This window comes from Carex rostrata, chromosome 9, assembly GCF_964058835.1.
Source record: "Carex rostrata chromosome 9, lpCarRost1.2, whole genome shotgun sequence".
In the NCBI taxonomy this organism is placed as follows: domain Eukaryota; kingdom Viridiplantae; phylum Streptophyta; class Magnoliopsida; order Poales; family Cyperaceae; genus Carex; species Carex rostrata.
This window is the reverse complement of record NC_135926.1, coordinates 10,789,393-10,806,359: the sequence shown is the minus strand read 5'-3', so window position 1 is coordinate 10,806,359 and position 16,967 is coordinate 10,789,393. Positions and strand designations below refer to the sequence as shown.

Sequence of the window (16,967 nt, the reverse complement as noted above, 5' to 3'; positions counted from 1 at the left end):
AAATTTAAGATTTTGCAGGGATATACAGAAAAATTCTCATAAATAAAGCACCGGTGTCAACTCTGATCTAATCACACATTCACACTAAATAAATATTACAAAAATATATCCATCTTTATATCGAGATCTCTCTCCATTGTCTAAGCACTGTTCTGAGATCGGATACCTCGTCTCCTCCTCTCCTCTCTTCTCGGTACGACTTAATCATCCTCTCTGATATTTTTCTTTGCATTATAATCTCAGAAAATCTGACAAGAGAGGTGCGATATTTAGTTTTCTAGATCTAAGTTGTATTCATCTAGCTGATTATTATTTCTTCTGAAAGATTAATTTTGTTTTTTCTTTTGCTAAAAACCGTTAGAAGGTACAGAAATGGCGCAGATATTACTCCACGGGACCCTCCATGTGACAATCTATGAGGCGGATTCTCTCGACCATCGCAAAACTGGTGGCGCGCCAAAGTTCTTCCGCAATGTATGAGCTTTCTATTTTCACGATCGAACAAATCAGATTTGTACTGTTAGAATAATCTGTCTTTCTCTTGTAGCAGATATTTCTTTTTCTTATTTTCCGTGGCACTATGTCTTGAATCGAGTCTATTATCTCAATGTGTGTGTGTGTGTGTGTGTGTCTGTGTGTTTGTTTTGTAAATCAAAACATCCCCTTGAGCAGGATTGGTTCTACTTATTAGGGTACTTGATCAAGGATCTGAGTAAATAATCTTATATGACTGCTTGGAAATATCAAATTGTCCGTTACTGTTTTTTTTTTTTTTTTACGTAATTCTACGACGAGCTATTGGCTGGTTGACTCTTTTTTTTTTTTTTGTAAGACTGATCTAATACATATCGTAGAGATTATGCAGAGTTTGACTTTAAATTTTAGGACCATTTTTTTTTGCACGAGTTATCGTTGATTGTGGTTATGTAAGCATTACTGGTATCGCCTTGTCAGCAATTTTGTCTTGGGACCGTACACATTCATACCCTTTCTTCAAATTTGAGAGAGAAACTGGTGTTAGGCTTTTCCATTAATATATGATACAAGTCAGGCTTGAGTACCATACTATGAGAATCGGATACTGAAACTGTCTAGGAACAAATTGGGACCTTTTCTGCTGAGGACATGCTCGAAATCATGATGGGAAGTGGTTTTAATTAGGCTGTGCTTGGTACATTTCTGCTGGTTTTCATGTTTGAGCTTAACGCGACCTTGTTGGTAGCAACCTGAGCAAAAATGATACTAATTCACTTTCATTAGTTTTGTTTAATTCTTTATACTTCTATTGATTTCAGCTTGTTGAAGGAATTGAAGAAACAGTGGGACTTGGCAAAGGCACCTCAAAACTCTATGCCACAGTTGACCTAGAGAAGGCACGTGTTGGGCGTACCCGCTTGATAACCAATGAACCCGTCAACCCCCGCTGGTATGAGTCCTTCCACATCTACTGCGCACACATGGCAGCGGATGTCATTTTCACCGTCAAGTTCGACAACCCGATTGGTGCCTCCTTGATTGGCCGTGCCTATCTTCCCGTCACTGACCTCCTTGATGGTGAAGAAGTTGACCGGTGGCTCGAGATCTGCGATGGAGATCGCAAACCTCTGAGTAGCGGGGCCAAGATCCATGTCAAGCTCCAATATTTTGACATAATCAAAGATCGTAACTGGGCCCGCGGCATCAGGAGTGCCAAGTACCCCGGTGTACCCTACACGTTTTTCTCGCAGAGGCAGGGGTGCAAGGTGACCCTGTACCAGGATGCACACGTGCCTGATAATTTCCTTCCCAAAATACCCCTTGCCAACGGGAGCTTCTATGAGCCACACCGGTGCTGGGAGGACATATTTGATGCAGTCACCAATGCAGAGCACATGATCTACATCACTGGTTGGTCGGTCTATACTGAGATCACACTGGTACGGGACTCGAAGCGGCCAAAGCCAGGGGGTGATGTCACCCTTGGTGAGTTGTTGAAGAAAAAGGCAAGTGAGGGTGTGCGTGTTTTGATGCTTGTTTGGGATGATAGAACCTCAGTCGGGCTGTTGAAAAAAGATGGCTTGATGGCAACCCATGATGAAGATACATTTAATTACTTTAGAGAAAGTGAGGTGCAATGTGTGCTGTGCCCAAGGAATCCCGACGATGGGGGCAGTATCGTCCAGGATTTGCAAATCTCAACCATGTTCACTCACCACCAGAAAATTGTGGTTGTTGATCATGCCATGCCTAACCAGGGTTCCCAGCAGCGCAGGATTGTCAGTTTTGTTGGTGGGATTGACTTGTGTGATGGCCGTTATGATACCCAGTATCACTCTCTGTTCCGTACCCTTGACACAACTCACCACGATGACTTCCACCAGCCAAATTTTGAGGGCGCGGCAATAAACAAGGGGGGACCACGCGAGCCCTGGCATGATATCCACTGCCGCTTGGAAGGTCCTATTGCATGGGACGTTCTGTACAATTTTGAGCAGAGGTGGCGCAAGCAGGGAGGAAAGGACCTCTTGGTGAAGTTGCGCGAGGATCTTTCTGAGACGATTATACCCCCATCTCCTGTTGTGTTCCCGGAGGATAGGGAAGGATGGAACGTGCAGCTATTTAGGTCGATTGATGGTGGGGCTGCATTTGGCTTCCCTGAGACTCCAGAAGATGCTGCCCGGGTGGGCCTTGTCAGTGGAAAGGATAACATCATAGATAGGAGCATCCAAGATGCGTATATAAATGCAATTCGGCGTGCAAAGAACTTCATTTACATAGAGAACCAGTACTTTTTGGGTAGTTCCTATGCATGGAAACCTGAAGGGATCAGGCCAGAGGACATCGGGGCGTTGCACCTCATCCCAAAAGAACTTTCCCTCAAGATCGTCAGTAAGATTGAGGCAGGAGAAAGGTTCACGGTTTACGTAGTGGTGCCAATGTGGCCAGAGGGGATGCCTGAGAGTGGGTCAGTCCAGGCAATTCTTGACTGGCAGAGGCGCACAATGGAGATGATGTACACTGATATCACTCAAGCTCTTCAGGCAAAGGGGATTGTGGCAGACCCAAAGGACTATCTGACGTTCTTTTGCCTTGGAAACCGGGAGGTGAAGAGGGAGGGTGAGTATGAGCCCGGGGAGAAACCTCAGCCTGATACAGATTACAGCAGGGCACAGGAGCACAGGAGGTTCATGATTTATGTGCACACTAAGATGATGATAGGTATGTGTTACATGAGGACCCTTCTTTTTGCACATTGGTGCATTTTATTTGAGAATGGCACCCATATATGATAAGCAGTCGGTACCCACCAAATGAGTTTACTGTTTTTTTTCTGTGGTTTAATTGCATCTTATTGAGGTTTAGGTATGTTGACGTGCCATATTTATGTAGTTTTGAAGCCAGTAGTGAGATGCTCGTACTCATGTTGAGACAGCTGATCTTTTTTTTGGCAGTACAATGGTATAAAAGTACCATACTGGTTGATATACTCAATATTAGACACCAGCATATATCATTCTTCTCAAACAATCGGATACGGTGTTTGCAAATTTTAAACAATTGGCAATGGTATCCATGAAGTTGTTCCATTGTAATTTAGCAGCATATATCATTCTTTTCTCACTAAAAAAAAGTTGCTAACAAGAGATTCTTTTTTTCAGTGGATGATGAGTACATTATTATTGGGTCAGCGAATATTAATCAGCGTTCAATGGACGGTGCCCGTGACTCTGAGATAGCCATGGGGGCATACCAGCCACACTACCTGTCAAACCGCCAGCTGGCAAAGGGGCAGATTCACGGCTTCCGTATGGCCCTCTGGTATGAGCACATGGGCATGCTTGATGAAGTGTTCGAGCATCCCAACAGCCACGAGTGTGTCCAGAAGGTGAATAAAATTGCTGAAACTTATTGGGACATGTACGCCGGTGAAACAATTGAGCAGGACCTACCTGGTCATCTCTTGATGTACCCAGTTGGAATTGCCAGTGATGGTACAGTGACCGAGTTGCCTGGTATGGAAAATTTCCCAGATACCAAGGCAAAGATTCTCGGTGCTTTAAATGCCTACATGCCCCCAATTCTCACCTCTTAGACTCATCCTTTTATGATTATCTTTTGGTAAATTTTCATCTTCTTTTTTTATGTAATTTTAATAATAACACTCTGTAGCACCAGGAGTGTGTCTGGAATTTGTTACGGTAGTGGGGGATTTTGGTGTTGCTTGTTTTGCTTATCTTAGGTGTTGATTGAAATGAGTCTGTTTAGTTTTTAATTGTGTTTTTGTGAGTGTTCTAGAGGGTTGTATTATTTTGAGTTCACGAGGACGAGACCATTTCATGTTTATATAGATTTACTATTGCTGGTATGATATAATAGTTAACTGTACCACTATTTCAATACCGCACCATTCTGTACAATTTACACTTCTGTTCTTCTGGACTTGCTTACCAGTAAACTTTTGGTGAATATAATGCTTATTCATTTTTTTTTTTTTTTAATTTTCTGATATGCTACTGTCAGCCAACATCTACAGGATTGTGCTTTGCAAACACATTTTTTCTGTAGATCATTGTCAATTTCAACTTTAACTGAACTTGATGCATGCTGGAAAATAAATCTACAATTTTTAATTTCCAATCTCAATGAATTTTAAAGTCTGTGTAAGAGTTTTTATTAAATAGATAAAGTTAGATCTCATCAGGTTAAGCAGTCTGCGCTGGACTTTAAATGTTAGATTATTTTTTGTTATTGTTGTTGTGGGCATGAGGTTCAGAGCTACAGCTAGAACTAGAACTAGAAGTCATCCATGTAATTGGTAAAATTGCTATCCAACCAAATTTAAATTTGAAATGCCAATATTTCTCATACGTTAAAGATAAAGTGCACCAATATTATGTATTTTTTTTCAAAAAAAAATCACATTACTATTTACTAACCAGTCTATATAAAGTCAGGAAGACCTGTAGGCTGTAGCAGTTTTATTTCTTGTCACCGGAGTTGCTGTAATAATAATCCCACAAGTGACATGTCCTGCGCTCTAATAACCAATTTGTTATTCAAAACGGACTAACTAAGAGACTGATTTTTTTTTTAAATATTCTAAATATTTTTTTCGTTTAAAATATGTAATATAGTTTTAAAGTTCATGTCGAACTAAAACAACCGTTTCGGATCTAATTCTCTATACAGAATATCTACCCGAATCCGAACTTCTTAACCTTGAATGCTCGAACTGTCTTTTCTTTGAGAAAGCTTGAATACTCCAACTGCCAATTGTCAAAGATTAAATAGGACTTATTTGAGACGCAGACGGGCGAAATCACTTCTGTCGTCCATTTGTTGTTTAGTAAAAATCATTGACTTTGACTACTATCTCTGCCATCTCACCTCAAAGGAACACTCACGATGCCACGTGTACTGTTACTGCTAGCTGTTGCTAGAGGTTTGCTAAACCCCTAACGGGTTGAGCCCGTTTTGCCCGGCCCGTTACCCGTTACCCGTGGTACCCGTACCCGTTGCCCGGGTACAAACGGGTAGACGGGTACGGGTAATAAACGGACCGGACACCCCTATTTTGAAATAAACCCATTGTACCCGTACCCGTCTACCCGCCAACCCGTACCCGCCTACCCGTACCCCTATACCCGCCTACCCGTACCCGTACCCCTTTACCCGTACCCGTACCCCTTTACCCGTACCCGTATCCCTTTACCCGGTTGCCCGTACCCGTTACCCGTTACCCGTACCCGTTATCCGTTACCCGTTACCCGTACCCGATCCGTACCGCAAAATTCAAATTTGTTTGAATTTTCCGCCGGTTCAAGACGGGGCCCGGGCCAGGTCAAATCAAACCCGGCCGGACCCACCCGGGTCACCTCAACCGGTGGTTTTTTTTTTTTTTTTTTTTTTTTTTTAATTTCAAATTTTATTCCCTCTCCAATTTTTTTCTTTAAATACACCCCTCTAATCCTCTTCCTCTCCACACTCAAATTTTCAATCTCTCAAACTCAATCTCAAATTCTCATTTTTCATTATTCTAAATTTTTAAATTTATTGTTTGAAAAACATATGGTTGTAATTTAATTCATTTTACAAATACGCAAACGGAATTAGAGGTTCGCTAAACCCGTGACGAAATTACGAAGGTATCGAAATTACAAAGTTGTGCACCTCCCGCAAGATTTCTCCGCGAAATTTAAAGGTTAGATTTATTTTATGTTAGATTAATTTATTTTTGTAGAGTAATTTAAAATTTCATATTAGATTAATTAATTTTTGTAGAGTAATTTATTGTTGTAGATAAATGTATAATTTAAATTGAATGTTAGATTTAGTTTATGTTAGATTTGTTACATTTATTTAATTTATGTTAGATTTGTTAGATTTATTGAATGTTACATTTATTTAATTTATGTTAGATTTATTAGATGTGATTATGTGAACTTGTGAAATAATTAGATTTATTTTGAATATGTTAGATTTTATTTTTGAAATTCGGATTTATTTTTAATAGGTTAAAAAAATATGTTAGATTCATTTTTGTGAATATGTGAAATATTTTGAATATGTTAGATTTATTTTATGTTAGATTAATTGATTTTTGTAGAGTAATTTAAAATTTCATATTAGATTTATTGTTGTAGATAAATGTATAATTTAAATTGAATGTTAGATTTAGTTTATGTTAGATTTGTTACATTTATTTAATTTATGTTAGATTTATTAGATGTGATTATGTGAACTTGTGAAATAATTAGATTTATTTTGAATATGTTAGATTTTATTTTTGAAATTCGGATTTATTTTTTATAGGTTAAAAAAATATGTTAGATTCATTTTTGTGAATATGTGAAATATTTTGAATATGTTAGATTTATTTTTGAAAATGATAGATTTATTTTGAATAAGTTATATTTTTTGAATATGTTAAGTAATTGTATTTATTTTTGAATATGTTAGATTTTTTTTAAAATAGATTAGATTTTATTTTTGTTTTTTCAAATTCTTTTTTTTGCTGTTTTTTCCGGATTTTTTTAATTTTATTTTTTTCTGTTTTTTTTTAAAAGAAGTTGTATTTGAAATTCATTATATAACTAGGTTAGATTTATTTGTTGAATATGGTAAGTAATTGTATTTATTTTTGAATATGTTATATTTATTTTTAAATATATTATATTTTTTTTCTGTTTTTTCCAGATTTTTTTAATTTTATTTTTTTCTGTTTTTTTTTAAAATAAGTTGTATTTGAAATTCATTTTATAACTAGGTTAGATTTATTTGTTGAATATGGTAAGTAATTGTATTTATTTTTGAATATGTTATATTTATTTTTAAATAGATTATATTTTTTTCTGTTTTTTTTTCTGTTTTTTCCGGATTTTTTTAATTTTATTTTTTTCTGTTTTTTTTTAAAAGAAGTTGTATTTGAAATTCATTATATAACTAGGTTAGATTTATTTGTTGAATATGGTAAGTAATTGTATTTATTTTTGAATATGTTATATTTATTTTTAAATAGATTATATTTTTTTCTGTTTTTTTTTTCTGTTTTTTCCAGATTTTTTTAATTTTATTTTTTTCGGTTTTTTTTTAAAAGAAATTGTATTTGAAATTCATTATATAACTAGGTTAGATTTATTTGTTGAATATGGTAAGTAATTGTATTTATTTTTGAATATGTTATATTTATTTTTAAATAGATTATATTTTTTTCTGTTTTTTTTTTTAAATAAGTTGTATTTGAAATTCATTATATAACTAGGTTAGATTTATTTGTTGAATATGGTAAGTAATAAACCTTATTTTTGTGAATAGGTTTACATTTTTTAAAAATGTCATCTCATCGTGATTCGGTGCAAGAAGATATCGCGAGAATGTCGGCCGATATTTTTGGCCCCGAAATACCAACTACAAATTATCCACATCCACAACCTTATTTTGATAGTTCCTCTCAAATGCCGCCACCTAATTATCCACAACCTCCCCAAAATTATCAAAGAAGAGACCAAATGCTACAAACAAATTATCAACTCAACCCCCAAACGGGTGCACCGTATTATACTTCAAATGATCCAAACATATTCATTCCACAAGAATCACATCAACTACCACCACCGTATGCATATGGAGGCACTTCTTCTGTTGCATCGTCGAGTCAACTCAACCCCCCTATTTCAGGTACTCCTTCGACAAGTGTCACTGAAATTCAAGAAGAAACTCTCGCTCCTCCTCCGCCAATTGTCCCCCGCCCCCCACAACAACCAGCAGCAAAGAAGGCTAGAAGACCTCCCGAATACAACCAATATTGGTTTGAATGGTATGATGTGACCAAAGATGACGACGGTTACATGAAAACTCTTTATTGTAAGGTAGACCATTGCAAGAAACCTTATTTTGTTTATAAACAAGCTAGTGGTATGAGTAGCTTTAAAAGACATGTTGATGTGCATATTAGAAAGGGTGAAAACTATAACCCGAATACTACCGCGCAAATTCAAACTGAAATCACCCCGGATGGTACTTTAACCAACCCAAAATTTGATGAAAAAAGAATGCTTAGTGAATTGGCACGGTACATAACCCACAAAGAACAACCAATCAGTATGGGTGGTTGCACAGCCTTTGCCCGGTTGGTCATTCGGGGGTGTGCTCAACCAATGTACAAGAGGATGCATCATAGAAAGTTGGTTGGTGAAATAAAAAAACAGTTTACAACCATAAAAGATGACCTCAAAGGTACATTTGCATATCAATCCAATAAGGTCTCAATTACCTCCGATATATGGACTGCTGGTAAACATGGCCTTGGGTACTCTTGTATTACTGGGCATTGGATCGATGATCAGTGGATATTACAAAAGAGGATATTAAGTTTTCGAGTGTTAGATTCTCCGCACACCGCAAATGTAATTTTTAAATCTATTATTGAGGTTTTACAAGAGTATAACCTTAAGAGGGATATGACTAACAAGGTTTTTTCTATATCTTTCGATAATGCTAGCAACAACATTGCTTCCATTGAAATTTTTAAACGGTCACTAAACCCGATTATGAATGGTGAAATGTTTCACCAAAAGTGTGCTTGTCATATACTTAACCTCGTCGTGAAGGCGGGACTTAAAACAGAAGCCATAAAATTATTGATAATTAAATTTAAGGATGCCCTCAACCACATTGTTTCAAACCATGAAAGAAGACAAGAGTTTGCGAAGTTGTGCGTAACCTATCGAGTAAGCAAGTTGAAAGTACCTTGGGATATAGATACCCGTTGGAACTCAACTTATAGGATGTTGAACCGATGCCTTCCTTACAAAGCTGTCATAGGGGAGTTTTTGAGGGGATCCACCCCTGAGGGAATGCAATTGGAACCCACCGGCAGGGAATGGGACCAACTAGAAAGGCTTTCAGCATTTCTAGGAACCTTTTTTGAAGCAACCGTCAAACTATCCTGCTCGTATTCACCGACGGCATTTGAGTTGTTGGGGCAAATCTATCAAATTTCCAAGATTTATCGTAATTTGGAACAAGCAGAAACTCACGATAAATCTCTCACACCGATTGTAGAGGCCATGAAACTAAAATTTCTAAAATATTGGGAAGATATACCCCTCTTGGCCATTATTGCAAGTTGCCTCAACCCGGCATACAAGAAATATTACACGATAAAAATGGTTGAAGCGTACAAAGATAATCTACATTTAGTCGCAACCGGGGTCGAGGCATACGTGGATGCGAAGTTCGCTGAGATGTTTAACATATACAACTCAAGAATTAGTGGCAACCAGAACCCCTCTTCGTCCCGGGCTGGTCCTAGGTATGAATAAATATACATTATGCTTTTAATCTTTATTATTTATAATATCTACATTATTTGTCCACTAATTTTTTTTATTTTTTAATAGTTCCACTTTCAGGAGCACTAGCAGTAGTGGATTGTTAGCAGATTTTCAATCAGATGGCGAACCGCACGCATCCACAAACGAGTTAGTGAGCTATTTGAATATGCGCAACGAAAATGAAAACGTTGACATCATGACGTGGTGGAAGAGAAATCAAAGGTCTTATCCAACACTGGCGATGATGGCCCGCGACGTCTTTGCCGTACCCGTGTCAACCGTCCCTTCAGAAAGTTGTTTTAGTTCGGCGAACAGGATCCTCTCCGACAAACGTAGTAAATTGGGTCCACATGTTTTTGAAAGACTTGTGTGCTTGAAAGATTGGATTAATGCTGACGAGCGCAACCAACATCAAGCTCAAGAATCATCTTCTGCAGCTGATACTGAAGAAAGCGTTACCGAGCCTCAGCCTCAACCTAATTCAGATTCAGACGGTGCGGAAGAAAACGAACAATGGTATATGAATCCAAACTACTAGATAGGTAGTGTCGGTATAATTTTCTAACCTCTTTTAATATTTATGGTTATTTTAAAAATTATAATTTCTAAACATTTCAATTAGTTTTTAAATTATTCATTTTAAAGAACAATTACTAACAAAAAAAAAAGTTAGAACTCCGCCTATGTTATTTTACATAGCCGGTCCCAAGCCCGGAATAAAGGAGGAGGGTAACTTTTATTTTTTAATCTATTGTTTTCAAATTATTCATAATTATTTTTAATGTAATAAATTAATTTAAGATATTATTATTTATATTTTATTGTTTTAATTATAATGAGAATTTGAAAATAAAATAAAATGACTTGCTTAAAGAAATAAATAAATAGATTTGTACTTAGCCGTATAAATATACAAATTTTCGTACGAATAATTTTTATATATAAGGTACAAATTTTATTCATTTATAAATTATAAAGACGCGAGTTGATAATTTCATGTATATATATACTCTATTTGATATCGAACTATTCATATTATAAAAATTGAATTATAAACACGTAATAATATTTATACGACACTGTAAAAAAAACAGAAAAAAAATATTAAACAAAACAGAAAAAAAAAACAGAAACAAAGACAGAAAAAAAAAAAAAACTGACAAAAAAAACAGACAAAAACCGGAAAGAAAAACAGAAAAAAAAACGGAAAAAAAAACGGAAAGAAAAACAGAAAAAAAAAGGAAAAAATAGAAGAAAAAAAAAAAAACCGGGCGGACCGGACCCGTACCCGTCAACCCGCAACGGGTACGGGTAATAAACGGACCGGATATATGTTTTGGGAGTTTTACCCGTCTACCCGTTACGGGTTTTACCCGTACCCGTTGTACCCCTTTACCCGTCCTACCCGTTACCCGTAACGGGTAACCCGGAACGGGTCACGGGTAACCCGTTAGCAATTGACTAGCTGTTGCTGTTCAGCGTTATGGGGAGCGAACTCCGCCTGCTCTTACTCTATTATTCCAAATCCAACCGTTTATCTGTTTTGAGATTCGTGCACAAAAAAATCAAAGGTTGAATTTGAAATAATAGGGTCCTGCTGTCCTATTTGAAGAGAAACGGAGTGGCATCCGCGTTATGGACCCGAAATTTTTATTTATACCATATTTAAAAAAAATAATAATAATAAAACAATCATGCATTGGAGATTTCAGAAATATACCGGAGTCAAACTAATATGCGTCTTCGTTCTTAGAGGACTGCAAGTTAGTTTGAATGCCTCTCAAAAACATAAAAACACACAGTAATATTAAATATATTTACTTATTTAGATATTTAAAGGATCTCCAAATCAATATGCGGCCCTTTAAAAATGAAGTCGCATATTAATTTGGAGACCCTAACATTTTTTGAAATTCTCAAATTTTTGGTTTTTTTTAATATAGTATAAATAAAAATTTCGGCCTTTTGGCCGCTACAAATCATTGAAAAATTTATTACAGGCATAGGCGGATTTAGTAAAAGATAAATAAGATCAATGGACTTAACTCTCATTTATTTTTAAAAATATATGTATTTACATGCGATTTATTTATAGAATTTAAAATAAAGTATTGTATTTGCTATAAAATTGATTTTTATATTCACGTGGAAATTTTATATAATTGATTTCTAATATATGTTTGATTCTCATAGCTTAAAAGTCTAGTTTCGGTCTTTGATTACATGATTAGCAATAAAACATACATCAATTTTAATATTTTTTTATATATAATATAAATTATACGTAATATAAATCATTACTTACATCAATTTTAGTATTTTACACATAAATTATACATAATATAAATCATAATCATAACGTTGATTTTCAAAGTTTAAACTTTGTTTTGATTAAGAAAATATATTATTTTAATTATTCTTGTTCGGTTAGATAAGCACTTCATCTTTCAGACATTAATGCTGTCATAAGAAGCACAATACTTGAAAATCAAAGTCACCAAACGAACACATGTTAAATCATATCGGGGAATTTGCAAAATGCAAAAGGCCTTATTTTGAAATCCCAAAAAAAAAAAAAAAATTTTACATTTAAAAAAAAAGTTAAATTAAATAACTACGATTTGGTTAGAATTTTATTTTTAACATAGCTGTAACGTGAAATTGCAGACATAAACTGAATATTCGCAATTTTACGTTGAGAACACATTTTATGATCCAATCAAATGATTTTCTTAATCAATCAGTGTTGAAAATCAAGTTTCAAGAAAAAAAAAAATGAAATGTGTCCTCAACTTGAGTTGCAGACACTCAATTTCACATTGTGACCGTATTAAAAATAAAATTATGGAGAAATCGAGGTTATTTTTCTTTTTAAATTTCAAATTGTGGTAGTATTAAAAATAGAATTATGGAGGAATCGTGGTTTTTTTTTAACGGTATATTTAAAAATTTCGGTTGGAAATCACCACTTCAAATTCAAAATCAAGATCATTTTCTGAAATACCATTCATACAATGTGTTTCGGGATAAAGTTTTTTTTAACGGTATATTTAATAATGGTTCGCATTTTGTTTTTAGCATATGAATTCATATCTGCTGTTTTTTTTTCCCCATTTCAAATCAGATGTCTGATGTAAAATAAACGGACCAGATTAGTCGTCATCATTTAAGAAAGGACTCTTTGCTATGAATCCAATCCGTTAATTTTAGATTGATGGTTATATTTCGAACAGTGAGGTCTTAATTTTTTTTTTAAGAAAATAGTAGAAATAAAGTCACAGAATTTCGTTAATATTGTATTAATGTGAAAATGTGTTAGGGATTCATTCCTTGATACAAGGGCCTCATTTTGATATTTAATTTCGTAATTTCAAAACATGATGCAATTTCTCCAATATAATTTTATCTCTAATAATTTGAAGATTCAATTTTGAAAGGCAAAATTTTCACTATAATGCCTTCTGTTTGACATGTACATAATTGACACATAACTTGTTAGTAACATAAAGACTTCATCACGCAAAAAAAAAAAAAAAAAAAAAACATAAAGACTTCAAACCGACTAGTTTTTTTGGCACATCTGTTTGACAAAATGCTTTATATTTACGAGAAAGCTCCATGTACGAAGGCTTTACGACATTTTGCAAGTTTTTTTCTATTTATGAGAAAACTTCTCAGTGCTCCTTAGTGTTCTAAGGAGTCTTAAGTTTACTGAACGAGTGTTTTTTTATCAAGCTTAATGTCACCATTTTAGTGTTCTTTTTGTCAATCTTTTTTAAGCTTGTCTGAGTTTTTAAGTTATGGTTTTACATGACGTAAGCATTTTGTCATGTTTAAAGCTTTCTTAAAAAAATTGCTTTTCGATTTTATTACCGAGCGGATGTTCCTTAATGCAGCTTAAAATTTAAGCTTTGTATAGTTGTCGAACACTACCAATCATCTTAAGTGGAGCTTGTACGAAGAAATTAAAGTCAAAATACATAAAAAATAAAAAATAAGGATCAATTGATTTTTATTTATTTCATTTAAATTCGTCCCTGACCATTATAATGGTGAGGCCTATCGATTGAAGGAGCATCAGAGCACCATGTTTAAAGCTTTTAAAAAAAAAATTACTTTTCAATTTTATTATCGAATAGATGCTCCTTAGTGTAGCTTAAAATTTAAGCTTTATATAATTGCCGAACACTACCAATCATCTTAAGTGGAGCTTGTATGAAGAAATGAAAGTCAAAATACATAAAAAAAATATAAAAAATAGGGATCAATTGATTTTTATTTATTTCATTTAAATTTGTCCCCGACCATTATAATGGTGAGGCCTATCGGTTGAAGGAGCATCAGAGCGATGCGTCCGAACGATTTCATTTTATGTTTTTAATATGTTTCAAATATTTGTAATGAATTTTTTTCCTCAATAGATTATAGATTTATACAATAATAGTTTTCAACATAAAAAATAAGAAATAATAAAATCATATATATATATATATATATATATATATATATATATATATATATATATATATATATATATATATATATATATATATATATATATATATATATATATATATATATATATATATATATATATATATATATATATATATATATATATATATATATATATATATAATAATAATAATAATAATAATAATTTCTACGATGATTCAAACTTTATTTTTATTTTTTTTAAAGGGCGGGACTTCATTCTTGAAAGAGAAAGCTAACTTTCGTATTTGTATTCTTGAGTTTTTTATTCCGACTAGTTTAAATTTTGTAATTCATTTTTTAATTCTAAAGATTTTACGAGGTTGGTTAAGGTGCTATGGATAGCATAAGATGTTTCATATTATTGTTTTAAAAATCTATTAGATTAACTTCAAACGATGAATTCAATATGTTTAAACTGATATACTTTTAATGTGTTTACATACCAAAATTATAAAATTTTGAATTCATTTGATATAAAGTAAAAAAATTATAATTTTTAACTTAATTTTAATATATTAATTTTTCATCATTTTTTTACTACTGGACCTAATATTAAAGTGTACTCGAAAATTTATAAATTTGACATGTAAATACATCAAGTCATCAATGATAAAATATATCAATTTTGATGAGTAGAATTAGGGTGTTCCTAAGTTCCTCGAGTTTCTTTGTGAACTCAACTCTAAAATATATCATATTAACTTTAAATGATAAATCTGAACACTTGAAACCTGTCTACCTTATGAGTGATGCATTCAGATACAAAAATTTCAAAATTACTAATTCATTTTCTATAAAGTCAAGTGGTAAAAAATAATTCAAAAAATGAATTCATTAAAATTAATTTATAAGCCTTTTAATTTTGACCGCTTAACTTCATACTAAATTAATTCGAAAGTTAAAATTTTTTGTATGTAGACGCATCACTCGTAAAGTAAATAAATTTCAACAGTTCAAATTCGTCATTAGAAATCAATCTCATAAATTTTATAATTAAGTTCACATAGAAACTTGACGAAGTTAAAAACACTCTAGTTCTAATTCAATATTAATTCCTCATTTAAAAACAATCGAATAAATTTTCAAAATAATAACACTAAATATCTTATGCTAAAAACACTCTAGTTCTAATTCAATTTTAATTCCTCATTTAAAATCAACCGAATAAATTTTCAAAACAATAACACTAAATATCTTATTCTATCAACGACAGCTCAGCCAAACTAAAAATCTACATTTATTTAAAAGTTTTCCGACCTAGATTCCAACAATTAGTCTGAAATTAAAGAACTCGAAACCTTGAAATTTCGTTCCACAAAATTATGTTCCCACCAACTACCGAACAAACAGTGCGCTAAAATTTAGAATCTCACATGTCACAAAAATTCAATAGAAAAGACACATCAATGTTTATACGAGAATCAGTGACCTTTACTCCGTAGACTTACTCTACGTAATGTCCTATTTCGACAAGACAACACCTTCATCTAAAAAAAAAAAAAAAAAAATATAAGACAACACCTGGCGTGCACAGCTGTCCTGAAATTGTATCTGAAAAAAAAAATATTAAGAAAAATTTAGGTTCAGTTTAAGTTTTACTATTTATGTGGAAAAAAAATTTACTCAATTTTTTTTTTCATTTTTTTACGAAAAATAGTGTTTCTGTAATTCAAATTAGATTCGAATTCAAATTTATTTCTGTTTCCGATTGGTAGCCGAACAGAGCCTTAATACGCACCTTTTCTCGCCTACGATTCGGTACACATTCTTTGTTTGAGACATGCAACCCCTTTTTAATGTCCTATTTTCTCGCCTACGATTCGGTACACATTAATTAAATCTTATAATACCTTTTTGATGTTAAGGATCTTCCAGATCTCCTTCTGTTGGAAGTGGACAGAAGTCCAGAACCGACCCAAGCTTTGGACCTTCTGGTGCAGGGTTCTGGGGATGGCAATCCCCCATCTCCAATGTATGGCGACGAAGAGGATGAAGACTTATTAGATCTGTAGTACTTAGTTTTATGCATATTATTGTTGCCTTCTTGTGCTGTGGACATGGAATTTTGTTTTGATTTTTGTTTTCTATTGTTTTTGCTTATGTTTTGAACAGATACATACTTGTCATATTTGATTTGGTACCAATTTTAGGTATTAGGTCAAATATGTTATGGTTCTTGATTTCAATGAAATCAGTGATAAAATACCACTATTTTTTTAAAAAAAAACTTGAATTATCAATAAAATAATCGTTGCAGTTAGGATGGGCACGTAGAATCATCAGTGTTGTAACTAACGGTATACAGTCATCGGACAGATAAAGTACTGCCAAGTGATTAATCGGTATGTGGCTGATTAATCAGAATTATAAAGATAATTTAACATTTTTATTAAATTTATATATATATATATAGGCTGTGGCTAATTTGCTGCCGGCAGCATTTCTGCCGGCGGTGCTGCCACTGTTTTTTCTATTTTTTGATGTTCAAACGACAAATCTAAACCGTTAGATGTTTAATCTATATTATAATCTACTTGGAGACCAAATTTTACATTTTTTGGAATTTTTTTACTATATATTAAGCTGGTTTGAAAACCGCTGATTTCAATGCTGCAGAAATTTACTGAAATCAGCAGTTTTCAAACCAGCTTAATA

The 16,967-nt window shown here is 33.5% G+C and overlaps 1 protein-coding gene across 1 annotated transcript; it reads left to right on the top strand.

Moving 5' to 3' along the window:
* Nucleotides 1-370: 370 nt before the first annotated feature.
* Nucleotides 371-4,365, top strand: LOC144559136 (phospholipase D alpha 1). The gene is made up of 3 exons (XM_078308094.1): nt 371-474; nt 1,296-3,198; nt 3,639-4,365. The coding sequence occupies exons 1-3, from the start codon at nt 373-375 to the stop codon at nt 4,070-4,072; spliced, it is 2,439 nt and encodes an 812-aa protein (XP_078164220.1). The 5' UTR covers nt 371-372; the 3' UTR covers nt 4,073-4,365.
* The last annotated feature ends 12,602 nt before the right edge of the window (nt 4,366-16,967 follow it).